The sequence below is a fragment of the Notechis scutatus genome, chromosome 3 (genome assembly GCF_049901735.1).
Source record: "Notechis scutatus isolate UNSWTSFEM ecotype Mainland chromosome 3, rNotScu1.2, whole genome shotgun sequence".
Classification (NCBI taxonomy): Eukaryota; Metazoa; Chordata; class Lepidosauria; order Squamata; family Elapidae; genus Notechis; species Notechis scutatus.
The window spans coordinates 157073533-157090329 of record NC_142011.1 but is presented as its reverse complement, the minus strand read 5'-3'; the positions used below and the strand labels follow the sequence as shown (position 1 = coordinate 157090329).

General features: G+C 37.7%; 1 protein-coding gene across 1 annotated transcript; it reads right to left on the bottom strand.

Moving 5' to 3' along the window:
- Positions 1-1886: 1886 nt before the first annotated feature.
- On the bottom strand, positions 1887-16791 carry MIMS1 (mitochondrial inner membrane scaffold 1). Its single transcript, XM_026671970.2, has 5 exons — positions 16529-16791; positions 12628-12810; positions 9991-10486; positions 5992-6103; positions 1887-2589 (listed from the first exon to the last, which is right to left on the bottom strand). The coding sequence occupies exons 3-5, from the start codon at positions 10458-10460 to the stop codon at positions 2290-2292; spliced, it is 882 nt and encodes a 293-aa protein (XP_026527755.1). The 5' UTR covers positions 10461-10486; positions 12628-12810; positions 16529-16791; the 3' UTR covers positions 1887-2289.
- Between the last annotated feature and the right edge of the window lie 6 nt (positions 16792-16797).

Sequence of the window (16797 nt, the reverse complement as noted above, 5' to 3'; positions counted from 1 at the left end):
ATTGTGTAAATATAGCAAGGTTTTATTTCATGGTTTCACACAGAATTGTCTTCACGAGACACAACTTTCCACTCTAAGTTTAAGAGAGCGTTCAGCAATGCTATGTACGAGTATATAACCTCATAACCAATTTTCAAAACCATTATTTTGCTTTTAGACAAGTATTATTTAGTAGTATAGTGCTTTTATGATATTATTAAACTTTACCAATTAAGAAAATACATTTTCTAAACCACTCCTGCTTTATAGATAGGCAAGGTTGATTTTGGTAACTGGCTCCTAGTCATCTCCTGGGTCTCCTCAATAAACATTTGTTTTAATTGCTTCCTGGATAAAGAGCTTCTAAGGCTAACTAGTATTAGATATTTTGTTTTAACAGAACTGAAAGAGGCAAATCAGATTTTAAAAAATATATAGTCCCCAAGTACCGTATTTTTCGGAGTATTAGATGCAATATTTCCACCCTCAAAGTGGATGGAAATGTCGGTGTGTCTTATACAGTGAATGTTGTCGAAGCCCCACCCACTCACCGGCCCCCCATCCTTCGGCCTCTGCCTCCCAGCAATTTGCCTCTTTGCAGCAAATAGCAAACAGCCTGGTCAGCTTCAGCACAGCCTGATTAGCACAAACAGCTGATTATCAGTAGGATTGGCCTCCCAACGATCAGCTGTTTCAGGCTGCAAGGATTGCCATCGCCTATTGCCACCTCCCCATGCCCCATTTTTGGCTTCCCCGCCCAGTTTTTGGCCTCCGCACCTCCCATTTTTGCTGCCCAGAATGGGCCAAAGTAGGGCATGTGGAGGCTGAAAACGGGATGCGGAGACTGAAAATGGGGCAAGCGGAGGTGGCAACAGGCGATGGCTATCCCTACAGCGTGAAACAGCTGATCATCAGGAGGCTGATTCACCGACAATCAGCTGCTTGTGCTAATCAGGCTGTGCTGAAACTGACCAGGCTGTTTGATGTAAGGAGGCAAATTGCTGGCAGGCAGAGGCAGATTTTTTTTCTTGCCCCCCCACCCCCCAAAAAGCTAGGTGTGTCTTATACTTTGGAGTGTCTTATATTCTGAAAAATACGGTAATTGAATTATTACTTAACAAAGTGTTTGACTTACATTAATATAAAGCACTTTGAAAGCATTCTTTCAAATCACAACAGAGATAGTGATATAAACCATGGATCTTAACATGGATATGACAGTCATTTCTAAAATTCTTCTCACCCTGATGCTTTCATCCCTTATTCCAGGGGTCTCCAAACTTTGCAATTTTAAGACTTGTGGATTCCAACTCCAAGAGTTCCCCAGCCAGCAGGAGAATTCTGAAACTTGAAGTCCACAAGTCTTAAAGTTGCCAAGTTTGGAGATCTCTGTTTTATTCTGTTACCTGCCCATGACCTCTTCTCATTACAGGAGAAATACCTGGAATGCCAATGTTCAGAGTTGGGATCACCAAAATAATACATTGGATATTATAGTCTCTTGATCTCAGCCGTCGCCCTACAAATATCCAAAACCCCACCTGAGATGAATCTATAGTATTCAATAATACAATGATGTTATTATTGTACTATTACTATGTTTAGCCTCTAATAACATTGGAGGATTTTTTTTTACAAAAATGGTTGCATTTCCCCCCTTTTTTAACTAGGCTAAAAAGATGTAAATGTGTACTCCATGAAAAAAGATAGATCTATCTCCTTCATTTTTAAAGCTTTATCAGTGATATGAAATGTAATACTTACTTTAGCCTAAAGAATCAAAATCCATTTTGCAATATAAATATGCAATTACATTTAGTACCATTTCATTGAGCCTCACGCATCATTTTCAGTCATTTTTTTTATAAAAGGAATATGGAACATAACAGCTTTCTAGTTACCTGATCTTTCTAGAGATAGTAAGATTAATTAATATACAAATATTGACACAATTTCTAATATTCAAGACATTGTTTACATGACTGAGCCATTTTAAATACTTTGTTTTACAACAAGGTGAGTGATGCCAGGCAAGAATATCAGCTTCATCAAATGTTCATTCAAGTCACTGGTGGGACGACCAAAGAATATTTTTCAGGAACTGAGTTGTGGAGAGAACCGTGGCATTTACTACATCATACATTGGAAAATGTTGGATAATTCTATTAAGGCCAGTGCAAGTCTTAAGCGTTATCTTTTTAGCTTTCAAATGTCTAGTCAGCCTATAACAAAATAGACATGAACAGTAGCAAGAAAATACATTTCAGATATTCTAATGGATTAAAAACATCACCTTTTACTCTAAATTTCCTATTCTTTTTTCTTTATAAATGAAACTTTCTCTTTGGTTTCTTGTATCTTTTCAGTTATCCTCTCTTTTGTTTCTTCCATTTTCTCAGTTAATTTTTCTTTTGTTTCTTCCATTTTGCCACTAATCATGTCTCTTGTTTCCTCCATTTTTCCCGAGATTCGTTCTTTTGTTTCTTCCATTCGGTCTTGAATATATTCCTTCACTGGAGGTGGTGTGGACATATATCCATGCTTGCGAAGATACTTCACAGTGATGGATGTTCCTCCTAATGTCACTGTGTATCTGGCTGGAGTTGCAATCTTGCAAAAAAAAAAAAAAAGTGTATGTAAAACATATAAAAACATTAAGGACTCAAGTGACTTTAAATTCTATTGTCCAATAGCATTTACAGGCTTGGCTTTAGCTACAACTCTTTAAACACTTGTGCTAGTGAAGTTAAAGTACTGACATAACCCTAGCAAGGAAGCTTTCCAAACTATCCAAAGCATTCCCTAAAGAGGTATTGGTAGATCTATGCATTTTAATAAGTCATTCAGTCACTGTTCAGCTGCTCCCATCAGCAACACCTGCGCCTCCCAAAATTTATTCTGAAATGCAGAATGCATCACCTGCAAAATACTTTAGAGAACTGTTGAAGATGGAAGAGAAAGCTGAATTTAGTCTCATGATTTGTCTGAATTATTGTGTTGCTCTTAAAGCTTTGATAGTTGAGTTGTGCAGTTTCATTTGAATAAAGCTAAAAATAAAATATAGTCACTGAAAGACAATTACATTTTCTAAGGGGGTACTATGAAAATTTTCGCTAGCACAATAATTCCTAGAGACCAGTTGAAAGCTTTCAAAATATTTAAAGAAAGAAAATACTATCTCTGTATGAATTAAATAGGGCTTTTATGCAGTTTTTATTGTCTTTTTCAACTTTGTACTTTGTGTGCATTTCCATTTTTCTTCCTACCCAAATAGTTATTTTCAGTTTTTAGTTTTATGTAATGATATATTATGAGATATTAAATGAAAAGACATAAACAAATTTCTTGGTTTATAGTTTGGTGCTTTGTATTCATTTAAACACCTGCTCAATGCCTGTGCTTCGCTATGAAACTATGTGGTTGGGCTTAGTTTTGGGGGAGGAAAATAAGGAAAAAAAATTCTTCCTCTGCTTACCAGCATACATCGGTATTCATCTGGCTAGTGTCCTGTCAGTGTGTGAGAATTGAGGGCTGTTTGGAAGCTGAAACAGTATTTGCTGTGTGAGCAAGGAGACAGGAGCCTGGGCATGGCTTAGCTCAACTGTTCTGTACTAAAGTTGCTTGGTGCTGTAAAACTGAAACAGAAACTCCTCTCCTCTGCTTGTGTTTTGCATTTGGAACAGATTTCCTTTCAGGTGGGGAGGGGGAGTAGAACTCCTTAGCATCAGGGCATGTTAATAATAATATACAAAATACTAATGCTCTGATGGTCATTTTGAAAAATCCCTTCTTAGTGAGCACCTAGAAGCCAAGTGGAGCATATGTGCCAAATTTCAAGTTTGTAGGCTTTACGGTTCTGGAGATTTTGTGATGATGCATGAGTGGTATTTTGCTTTTATATACATAGATTCTACTTTAAAAAATAGTTTAAAAACCCCTTCTACTTTATTTAATAGTGTCTTATTGACAAGTTTTTAGCAAATATTTCAGCATGGATGGAAGAGATTAAGCTCAAAATATGTGGCATTAAGCAGAGAAAAAGAGATATGAGAAAAATAAAAAAGAATTTAGTGCACGTGTGTATTTAAAATCCTAAATGCTATTGAAACAAGAAAGTAATTATTTGTCATGCAATAAAGCAAAACTTTTGTCTTTAAAGTACTGAGATGCAGAAATAAAAAAATTAAAATTATGCTTTTTGTAAAAAACAACACACTATTTTCCAAAGTTGTCCTTTAAGGCTAAAAATCAGAACATCCATTTTAAACTATTATGAGATATATTTAAACCTAAAGTTTAGAGTATGTAAAGATTAACAATATTTTATGTCTGGGCATTTTTGTATTATTTTTAAGAGATAATTTTTAAATTATAAATAACTCCACAGAGCCAGCACTTTTAAAGTTGTCAAATGGCATTGGTAGTCATAAGCTCCCAGGCACATAAGCAAATTAAACAGTATTGCTTTGCAATGAATTTCCCCCTTTTGTATTTATAAAAGAAAGGTCAGGATGCATTGCAAAGCAATACTATTAACATTCCATTATTATTCCACCATGTGGCACTAATAAGAGTGCCAGGGTAGTAATGGAAACACTGATGGGAAAGCAAGCCTTTGTCGTGCCAAAGGCTAATAGAGGGAACTGCAAATGAGGTTCCTGGAGCAACTAATCTAATCTTACATCACTTGTTAAGGCCTTTGAATATTTGAAAAAAATAACTAAGTTTGTGACCAACTACATTTTGCAAAAAGTCATATTTTACTAAACAAGCGATATATTATAAAGGTTGTGAAATATAGAAAATTTAAATGGAACATTTCCCCATGACAATAAATGTTTTTTAGATAGTGATACACTATCCAAGAGCCACTCAGCGGGACTGCTGTAGAAGTGCACTTGGGCAAAGTGGTTTTCTAAGGTTGTCCTCGCCCTGACTTGCCAGCTTCACCCCAAATCTCCTCTAGAGGATCACAAGCAGGGAGGAAGAAGACAAATCTGATGAGCAGAATGATGCCACTGAATACAACCCAATGTCTTCTTGGTTTCTTAAACATGTGCCGTTCTTCATTACTAACCTTCTTCCTTTTTTATTCCTCCAGCCCTGTTTTTTTTTAAAACTTTCTTACAAACTGCTTTTTAAATGTTTGTATCCAACTAAATATTTTCCATCATAAACATCAAATTATGTAATTGGATTTAACATGTTTTCTTTCATCATCACATGGATCATTTATTTTATTAATGACAGCATTATTGTATCTATTCAGAGCCTTCATGACAGAATCTATTCCTCGGTAATTATGCACACACACAATTGCATACTTTGAATGCAAAATCCCAGAGGCTCACTCGTAATTCTGTAGGGATAGCATGAGGTTCATGGATTCAGTTTTCCTTAACCCACCTCTGTCCACAAATTCTAGCAATCTGCCACACATCAGAATGCCCCGAATTAAGGAGGTTTAATTACCGAATGTGATTCTTGGTGCTTTGCTCTCTGTTCGTCCTGCTAATATTAGTGGGGGGTGGGTGGGTGGGGGAGGGTAATGGTTTTCTCCTTGGCAATTCCTTGAGTAGGGTACTGTTTTCTGTTCGTTTGTCTGGTAGCTTTAAACTACCTCTTTTGAATGGTTTGTAAATGTGGTTTATCTCTATGTGTCTATTGATATCTGATTTGTTTAATGCCAAACTTCCGGGAATTTCCTAGTGTTTTTGAATTTAATTTTCTCTAAGATGCTCAATTTTCCAGTTGAAACTATGGTGAATCTGTCCATGTGTTGTGAGATTAAGGAGTTTTCATTGTGTCTTCTAACTGCTAGTTATGTTCATGGATACACACAAATCCCACATTTGCTAGTCAGATAATAAAACAACGGCAAGCAAACAATGAAGCTCAGAGAGCACCAAGGTCTTCGAAGTTCAACTCTGAGCTACGGATATTCTCTTCTATGGTAACTGTACATTCAAATATTCCTGTGAGTAGTGTTAAGAAACCCATAGATCGACTTACCTTATACAATGCATAGGCAGTTAATGCATTTCCACTTTGAGAATGCTTTAGGATGTTTACAATGCTTTCAGGCAACCCTAGGAATTCAAGAAATGGAACGACATTTACTCCCCTGTAAAATGAAGACATATTAAAATAAATTACATCATTCCTATGTTGGTAAAGTTTTTTGTAGAGTTATAGTAAAGAAGTATTTTTTACATTTGACAACAAATCACTCATTTTTTCCTCAACTGTCAATAGGTTATAAGAGGGAAAACACGAATTATATCACATACAGAAAATTTCCAGTTTTGAAATTTAATTTCAATATTCTAAAACTATGATTTACAACCTGTGTTCCATGCCCTAGGGATCTGGGAAGGTGCTTTACATGATCTACTATACAGATTCCAAATTAAGTTTGTATGTATATCTGTGTATGTATATAGAATTATAAACATATCTAAATAGCGAAAATATCACCAGATTGTCAATTTGATACTTCAGGTGGGAAAACAAGCAACTTGGAAGATGTAATGATTTTGTATGGCTCTGCTTATTTCTCCCCTAAATTATGAATCTTAAAAGTACCAAATGGAAGGGAACAAGCATAACATAGTATCTGCAGGGGCCAGATTGATGATCTTTGACTAATATAGTGGTCTTCAAAACTGATGATGATTAAAATGTTAGGAATCACCTCTCTAGGCTATTCAGATATAACTGATCAAAGTCTTAGAGTTATTTCACTATTGTCTTTATTGTGGTAATTCAAGATGAATGAAAGTATTAGTCCTCAGAGCAGACTATATGATTCGCATTAAAATAATTTGGGAATGTTTGCCTAAACCATAAAACCATAAAAGCTAACTTGGTAGATAATGCCAAGTTTAAAAAAATCAAAATTCTATCCGTATATATCAACTTCTTGTCTAAACAAGCTCCACAATGACTTAATATGTCTTAAGAGAAAAATATGGTCAGGTTCTTCTGAAAACATGAATTAAACATTATTCTGAACATGCAGTTTCCATTAAATTAAAATTGAGTATCAAATGTCAAGTTTGGTCCATTTGTACCAATGAACTTCGGCTGATTTCAAACAATACTTAACCCGTTCCTTGGAGAGTTATTGCTGGAAACTTTACTGAATATAACTCACAATATGAAAAAGTGAAGTGTCACAACCCTATATGTTTCTCTGAGAAGAAATTCAATTATGTTCTTAAGGCTTGATTAAAAGACTCTTGACTGGAAAATGGGCAACTTCTGAAACCCAACTACTGTGTGATGGGGTGAACTGCCCCAGCTCCTGTCAACCTAGCAGTCTGAAAGCATGCAAATGCAAGTAGATAGATATCACTTTGGTGGGAAGGTAACAGCATTCTGTGTGCTTTGGCGTATAGATATGCCAGCCACATGGCCACAGAAGTATCTTCGGACAATGCTGGCTTCCTTGGATAGGACACAGCTGGACAGGGGAAACCTTGACCTTTTAATAACTGTGCTTTTCTTTGTAGCTCATCTTTACGAATTCTATCACTTTTGATTGTAAGAAAGTTTATAAGGTCTTGAAACCAGATTTGTTAGGATAGAAACTTAACTGCTGATCTCTTCGGAAATGGGTAATCATTTACTCCTAAATAACAGTAAATAAACGGCCAATGAGCCAATTACTGGCAATGCTGAAGTGAAGATTTATTCATTTTAAGTAGGTTACAATTTGTGGCCTCCCAGAAGAGGTAGAACAATGATAATTAGTGAGCAGAAGGACAAGTGTCGCTGGCATCAGAAGGTATTATAACTGTTTTAGCTATTCTAACCAGATGGCATTAAGTGCCCTTTCTAAAAGCAATGGGTCTAAATGTCATTCTAAATTTATCCCTTCTCAGGGTAATAAATATCCAAGCTACTTAAAATTTTGTTTCCAGATACATATTTATCTTCAGGTATTCAGAAAAAACAAATAGCTGGTTTTATTAGATATTACAGATATTAATTACATTTACTTCTTGATCACGTAGCTTGACACAGTTTTAAACAAATGTAGGGATCTAAATTGGGAAGCTAGAATATTAACGTTTGGGATGACTTGTTTTCAACAAGACATCATATTTTAAATCTACAAAGGAATTCAAATATATTTAGGATCCTTCTTGAAGAACTACTGAATTCATACAGTACAGAGCCTTTAAAACTCATTTGAAGTGCTAGTCTATTCATATGTACGTAAGATTAATTCCACTGAACTTTGTCACACTTTTGTGTATATGGCAGGGGTTCCAATATTGTAACTTAAGCCAGAGATATTTTAAATATTCACTAGTAAGGTTTAGAGCATGTATGCAAGCATGAAGCAGAATTACTGAGCAGAGGTCCTATATTATACATTCACAGCCCATATTATACATTCACATATATTTTCTTAAGTACTAATTAAACCTGTACTACTTATTCTAGCTTCATCATTAGCATCTTTACATGTTACACAATATAAGAAACCATTCACCTTTTGAAATAAAGTTAGGATTAAATAGAAAATAAAACATCAGAACTGCTATAAACACAATAACAACTTCCTATTTTATATATAGACTCCCTCACACTACTATTTTTTCATAAGATGACATCTTATTGTCTTATTTTTACAGGTAGCTTTCAATTTATGCTTACAATTGAGCCACAATTTCTGTTGCTAAGCAAGATGGTTTTCAGTGAGTTTTGCCCCATTTTACAACCTCTCTTGCCTCAGTTGTTCAGTGAATCACTGCAGTTAAGTTAGTAACACAGTCATTAAGTGAATCTGGCTTCCCCATTGACTTTCTTGGTCAGAAGGTTGTAAGAGGTGATCACATGACCCCAGGACACTGCAACCGTCATAAATACATGCCAGTTGCCAAGCATCTGAATTTTGATCATGTAACCACAGAGATGCAACGGGTGTCGTAAGTCATTTTTGTAGTTATTGCTTCAAACTGTCACTAAACTAATGGTTCTAAGTCAAAAACTACCTGTAATGCAAACATCTTATCAGTTTTAAAAACATTATGTTTTATTGCACAAAGCAAATCAATACATAAATGTTGACTTTGTAATTTTATTTTGAAAAGTAATGGAGCTAATGATTTTTTAAAAATGCTGTTTTTTCTTAAGTGGTAGGCCAGGAACTAAATTTGGAGCTAATGATTTTTTTAAAATGCTGTTTTTTCTTAATTGGTAGGCCAGGAACTAAATTTGGAGCTTTCTAAAACCTAACAGAAGTTGCTGGCATGTGAACACATGGAAATAAATGAAGGATGGCCTCTAACACAAATTTTCTTCACTACTCACAAATTCCACTTTCCACTAATCATAAAGTGGCACAGAACAAGAGTGAGGGAAAGAGACCTCCAACAGAAAAAAAACATGTAATTTGATAGATTTAGGTAAGAAAATCAGTGCGATTTTGCAGAATTGTATTAAAATTCCCACTGAGTTCAAGGGGATTATTATTAGTATACACTTACAACTTTAGTTAATCTATTAAAATCAATTTTATTTTAGAGTTTGCATAGGCACTTTATGTGCATTTGGGCTTCCTACTCAGAAAAGTTACAACTCCTTTCACTGTTTCATTACTTCTCTTGTACATCTAAGTTTTCTCATACAAAAATCAAGTATTTTCATAGAAATTGTTCAGGTATGATCAGAGATTCTTGATAATGTTTTAAGATTTTTTTCTAATTTCAAATATGATAAGCTCCAGGCTCTTTAATTCTACTCTTCTTGAGGATAGCTAAGGCTTTCAATAAGCAAAACAGTGTTTGTTAAATTCTCAGTCTTTAAACTATCCTGTGCTCCATCCTTCACTGAATGCATGGCCAATTAAGATAATACACAATGTTATTTTCAAATGAAATCCAAGGTAGCACTGGCTCTTCCCTTTCTTCAGGTCCATCCTCCCCAAATTTATGTACATTTTTTTTTAAAAAGTACACTATCATTGGTGTTCTGCATATATAATAGCTCTGCACTTACTTTAAAGCTGCATAGTAAAAAGTTCCAAACCATATGCTGGAGGTCAAAAGGTGCACAGGAATCAGAACTTTGCCATACTGTTTAAAAGTTTTCTTGAATCTTTGCACAAGGCTAATGGATTTATCTTGTAAAGGGTCAAGTTCTTCAGAATTGGGCTGTATAGGTATTTCCTTGGCAAAATTACCAGCCGACGTGGTAAGATTTTCTCCCTTTGGTTCTTTATTTTGAGGGTCTTCAGGTTGGGAAGATGTCTTGCCCATCAAGCCCCCTTCTTTGGAAACCCCAAAAGGAGCGGACATATGCAGATGTTGACTTTGGCAGCTTAGCACCAGGGACATCTTTTCCTGCCTTATTGGATGTAAGGATGTTTTCCCTTTGATGTATGGAAAGATACAGGAGCGATAGGATAGCAAACATGTCCTAAATGCCAGCTGGAACGGTTTCTGCATTTTGGTCGATTGTGGCAGCATTGTGCTGATAGTTTTGTGTACAGCTCCTAAGAAATATTAAGAGTTGGATTGTTACATTAACAGGCATGATATTCCCCTCTGAAAAAAAAATCGGGGCCGGCCAAAAGAGACCCCCCCACCGCCCGCGCCGCCCGCCCGCCCAGGCTCAGCTCGCCGCCGCCCGCCTGCCCGCCCGGGCTCAGCTCGCGCCGCCCGCCGCCCGCCCGGGCTCAGCTCCCGACGCCCGACGCCCGCCCGCCCGGGCTCAGCTCGCGCCCGCCTGCCCGCCCGGGCTCAGCTCGCGCCACCCGCCGCCCGGGCTCAGCTCGCGCCGCCCGCCCGGGCTCAGCTCGCGCCGCCCGCCGCCCTTCCGATTTTAATCGGAATAATATCATGTCTGCATTAAGCAAAGAATTATTCCTGCTTTCATAATTACATAGTAAAAACAAGAAAAATTGGGTCACTGACTTACTCAAATTGTTAGTATAATCAAATCTTGAAGTATGTAATTTGCAAACCTGATTTATGCAAAATCCACATACAGTAATTTAGAAGGTGAACAGACCCTTTTCCCAAGAATTCCCCTCATTTTACGAGGGATCATAGAAGCCCAGGTATTCATAAAAAACCAAAAATATTAATTAAATTCTATTGATAAATGCTTATCTTGCACATTAGTATTAGCTGTATATTAGTACAATGCCTTAGACATAGCAACCTGAAGTTATAGCCTGCCCTCTAGTGTATCATTTTAGCACTACGACAAGTGTTGTGAATGCAAAGATTTTACAATTTAATTGTGATTTTGTTTTCTCTTTCCTAAACAATAATTGTATAACTTTTTCTGTGAGTTAATGCTATAGATAAGCAAAATGTACTAAACATTCTAATCAGTTTTATTTAATTAACTTTCAAATTAAAATGATTCCATTTTCTTAAGTGTGACCAAATTTTGCCATGTAGTACTAAGAAACATGTGTGGAAGTTTATTTTATCTATTTATCTAATTGGTTAACCAATATTAGTTTACATATGCAATGTGTTTTATGAACTGATCCATAATGATTCTTCTTCACCTAAAATGCTTTCTATTTATAAAACATGCATAAGAGGGGTAGTTTCAACATAATTTTATTCCAATGCAGGTATGTGAAGAATAATGCCAGCAACAATAATTTATCAAATACACCAAAGCAAAATTTGAACTCCCAATTTGAACTTGAATTCAGATCAAAGTTACTTCTCAAACTGAATTTAATTTGCTTTATAGACTTGGGCAGTAACAGAATAACAGAACTTGAGAAGTAAGCATATTATGGCTGGAAAGTCAAGTTCAAAACATACAGAAAATTAACATTAAAGTCTTACTATTTAAATAATGCAATCACTTCCTTGGATAATTTTCTACTGTTAAAAAAAACCTCCAAAGTGCCAATATATTACAATGCTGACTATCAATTATTAAACCATAAAAGTTACTGTAACCGATAGCATTGTGAAACTTCACAATGCTATCAGTACAGTGTAAGACTTATTATAAGGATTATAGATATTACAAAGACAATTTATAATGCTTACACCAGATAAAAATCAAATGATTTTTCTATAATAAATTAACAGCACAGCCATATATAGTGGCATACAAAAAAGCCATCTGAACTTCAGAAATATTGCACTATTTCAATCCATTTTTATTAGCTATACTTGATTCCAGCTGGTCAAATCACTCACTTTTAACCTTACGGTAATACTTAAAGCTCCTTACTGAATTCAAATGTGTGATGTCATTTAAGGCTCATTGCCACTGCATGCTAATCTTGTTGCCAGTACAAAAAACACACAAAAAATCCTGTCTTCAATTAGATGCCCATAATAAGTATCTCTTTAAAAAGGACAGCCAATAGAACTACAAAACTTTTAAATAGAGTTTGTTAATCTGCAGCATCACCCATAATTAAGAACAAGTTTGGAGCAAAACTTGAATATTTGAAAATCTTGTGCTTGTGCAAGTGATATTTAACTGTGAGAAGATTACTAGAAGGCACAGACATGCTCACTTGAAAGAGTGAATATGCTATGGTGCCTTTATGTCCAAATAAGTCATTAATACAGAGTATCAAATGAGTAATCTAATTTGACAATAGTTGTACAAAGACAGTTATATTATTAAGGAGAAAAAATTCCTCACCAGTTTACAGCAGTCTTTGAACCAAAAATTTGCCACTAGGACAAAACATTACAGATATATTACACCACTGGAAGAGAGTCATGATCGGGTCATTGTCTTCAGGTATATCATAAAACCTCACAACGAATAGATCTAAATATTCCTTCAATCAAAAGGACCTTCAGCTTCCAGTAACAGCAAAACCTACAAAAAAATAGACATTTTCAAAACTGAGACAATATCTACAATACAATAAATTAACTTCTTTGGCTTACATTATAGACTAAGACAGTCTTGATGTCAAATACTTGGCATTACACAGCATTATTTCTGAAGTACAAGATAATGATCGTATTATGATTATAAGCTAAGATGTGCATCTAAAACCTACACTGTAAAGAAAATATTCACAGTCCTTAAAAAACAACTTTTCTACTCCTTGGAAAACCTAAGGACTCAAAGTAATGTAGTTTCAGTTTTGATTCAGTAGAGGGTAAGGGGTTGAGTGTGATTTTTAATCAAAGCAGAAAGGGTAAGAGGAATTTCCCCACATAGATTCCTTTTGAATTTAAAATAACATTTCCCTCCCCTCCACCCACATCTTCCCCTTGCTTATTTGGAAAATTATGAGAATTGGGGCAACCAGGGAACAGGGAATTGGGGCATCGAACATGCGTTTCTCCTGTAGTAGCAGCAGTAGGAAAGTTTATCTCTTGCCCACTAAGCAACATCTGTAGGGATGGCTTACTTCTGTTTGGAACTTCAAAACTGACTTTCATGTCATCCTCTATCTTCTTGCACTATGCACACTGCATTAATAAGATTCCAAAGTGTACCTAACCATTCAAAAAGATTCTGTACTGCACTGTTCAGACACTTGCTACGATCAAGTGCCTGTGCATTTTGTGTGTGTTCTTAGTTTTTCTGGATATTTAGACTCAGGACACCAGTATAATGATTATGACATCTTCAGAAGCCCTACAAAAGTTTAATAACCATTAGGATTAAAAAACAAGTAGAGTATGCATTTGTATCTAAGCTCATTATCTCTCCCCCCCCCCCCAATTCTGTGTGAATGGTTTAATTTGGTCCATACTTTTGGAATTTTTGATTGTGAAGCTGTAAGGCATAATTATATGATCTAAGTTATATACCTCCGCTTGTGACAATGTTAAAGTGTATTTACAAGTTCTAAAGCAGGGGTGTCAAACTAGATTTCTTCGAGGGCCGGATCAGCATTGTAGTTCTCTCTGCAGGCCAGTGGTGGGGGGGCAGCATGGGGAGGCTGTACGGATGCCCCCTGCAGCACCCTGCTGGCAAAAACCGGGCATGGGGGGGAGGGTCCTCTCTCTGAGCCTCATTTTCACCCCATTGGCCTCCTGCACTGTTCTGCCAGCTGAAAACGGGCCGCGTGGCCCTTTTTCAGCTTGTTTTTAGGCCTATTTTGGGCCCATTTGCTGCAGGAGGCCATGAAGGGTGAAAATGAGGCACAGGGGGGGCCTGCATGCAGTCCATTTTAGCCTCCAGTCCCATGATATTTCCAGGCTGCCCCGTGGGCCGGATTTAAGCTCCCCCCTGCGGGCTGGATCCGGTCTGTGGAACTTGAGTTTGACACCCCCGTTCTAAAGACTCTATGTAGATTGATCTGCTGAGATTAGGTATGCATAGATGTACACTCTGTAATCTGTACTGTAATTCAATCAATGGTGTATCTTGCTGAAAAGACATTGGATTTTCTGGTTTCATTTGTTTGCTTCAGTTTTTTTAGTACTTCAGATATAAAACTTTTCCTAAAGTGTGTATTTTGTATTCTATTGGCCATGCATATGTGATAGTAGCCAAGTAGGGACAATTTTAGTATTCCAAGCTAGCCTTATCTTTGCACATGCTATCAGATAGAAATTAGTTTTGGCAGACAGCCAGGGAATGAGAGGTAAACTTTGCAGATAAACCTTTAAATACAATAGGGAGGGGGGATACTAGGTCATGTTTCTATGAATGCCTGCAATGTTAGCTTCAGGTATAGCTTTCTTCTTATGCCATTGAATCAGTCTTGACTCCTGACCACTGCTTGGACACTACCTACGGTTTTCTTGGCAAGATTTCAGAAGTAATTGACTATTGCTTCCTTCCTAGGGCTGAGAGAACATGACTGGACCAGTCAGCCATGTGGCTTCATGCCTGCCTAAGGCAACACTGGCACTTGGTCTCCCAATTTTTAGCCTGATGCCTTAACCACTACACCAAACTGGGTTCTTATGTATATCTTAGAAAAGAAGGTTTATTTTAAATAATGTTTAAAGTAACGTCCCAACTGATAATTAAATATATAATGCCAGGATGTCCTCCTGCTCTGGAAAGAAGCAATTGCTTAAAAGGATTGTGTTTAGACTGAAAGATCAAGAACATGCAGCCTATCAATCTCTTCACATTTCATTCCTTTAGAATATTTCTATATTCATGGTAAATGAATATATTCAAGACTAGGGCGAATTCTGACCTGTATTAATTTAATAACCACTAGGAGGCAGCAGCTCTGGTTAATTTATTTGATGCCTTCTAACAATTACCCAGATTTCTGCAGCCCAAGAGAGTTCCAAGCCTCACTGTTTCATGCCCAAGAATGGGCAAATCACCTCAATTATTTTTTCTCTTTCATGAATATTCCTGAAATATAACCTTTTCGTTTCTAAATACTCCTAGCAAATATTGGTTGTTGCAACCACTTCAAAACAAACAGCTATTCTAAAAAAACCCATCTTGCCATAAACTAATGATTTTGGTATATCAGACCTGGAAAAAAAGTTTTTGTTGAATTTCTTCCTTTACTCCATAATTGCCACAATATATTTGCAACAAATACTTCCAAATAGATATATAAAAACCCTTTAGGGCCCCACACTACATGGGCTACCACAAAGAGAGAAAAACACTAACCCAAGCTATGCCAAACCTTTCAAGAAGGCATTTACAAACCCACCCTCACAACACACACACACACACACAAGAAAACTTGTTGGCTCCGTCTCTCTCACACACACACCAGTTAAATGCAGGTAGCCCGCCACTTACGACCACAATTGAGCCCAAATTTCTGTTCATAAGTGTGACATTTCAGTGAGTTTTGCCCCATTTTAAGACCTTTCTTCCCAGAGTTGTTAAGTGAATAATTGCAGTTGTTACATTCGTGACACCCTTGTTAAGTGAATCCGGTTTCCCCATTGACTTGGCTTGTTTGGAAGATGGCAAAGATCCCGGGACACCACAACCGTCATAAATATGAGTCTGTTGCCAAGTCTTCAGTCCCTTTTTTCCCAGTGCCCTTGTAACTTCAAAAGGTCATTAAATGAGCTGTTGTAAGTCAAGGACTACCTATAAGGGAGCTCCTTGTTCAGGAAAAAAAAAGGGGGCGTGCATAAGCACACCGTCCCTGTCCTACTGTTTCTTTTATTTTTCTTATATGTATCCATGTATTCCTAACTATGTTTTTACTTATACCTATTATCTTGTAAGCAATTGACAAACCAAATAAAATAAAAAATACAATAAAGAGTCTCCAACTTCAGGCACTGAAATGCCACCTGGTGTTGCAGTCACCGCCCAGGGGCGTTTCAGGAGGTCTTTTCGGAGCAGGTGCGCGTGTTGGGGCTGCAAGTCCCAACAGGCGCACATCCCATGGGGGTTATGGGGCTTGGAGTCTCAGCATCCTTGAGGCGCTTCGGACGGGAAAGACTGACCTAATGCTACAGCATGGCTGGCAAGCAGCGTTCAAGGAACTAAAGGCGACCCTCTCCCCGCAGCTTTCCCGGCAGGGGGATTTCCGACAAGCAAGAGGCGACCCCGACCCCGACCCCTCCCTGGGTGGTTTCCTCCGGGCGCAGACCAGACGAACCTCCCCTGCTCTGTCCAGACCGCTCGGTACCTTTTTGAGAGAGGTGTCCCTTCCCCTCGCAGGTGCAGGAGGAGAGCCCGCCAGGCGCGCCGGGCCCACACTCTCCCTCCCGGCTGCGCTCACTTGACTCAGGCGACCCACGTGCCTTTGGACGTCCCGACCCTCGGGCGCGCCTTTCCCTCTTCCCTCCTCCCCACCCCCACCCCGCTCCGGGAAGGAGCCCTTCTAGGATCTTTTCCGCTTCCCGCCCTGCCGCCCCGCCCACTTTCCCTGACCTTTCCGAAGAGGAAGTGGCGAGG

Excerpts from the sequence above, each read along its gene's own strand:
- MIMS1 (XM_026671970.2), bottom strand. The coding sequence starts at position 10,460 with ATGCTGCCACAATCGACCAAAATGCAGAAACCGTTCCAGCTGGCATTT. Across the intron at positions 6,104-9,990 it reads TTTTACTATGCAGCTTTAAA|GGGAGTAAATGTCGTTCCAT; the intron begins GTAAGTGCAGAG and ends TTCATTTTACAG. Across the intron at positions 2,590-5,991 it reads CTGCCTATGCATTGTATAAG|ATTGCAACTCCAGCCAGATA; the intron begins GTAAGTCGATCT and ends TTTTTTTGCAAG.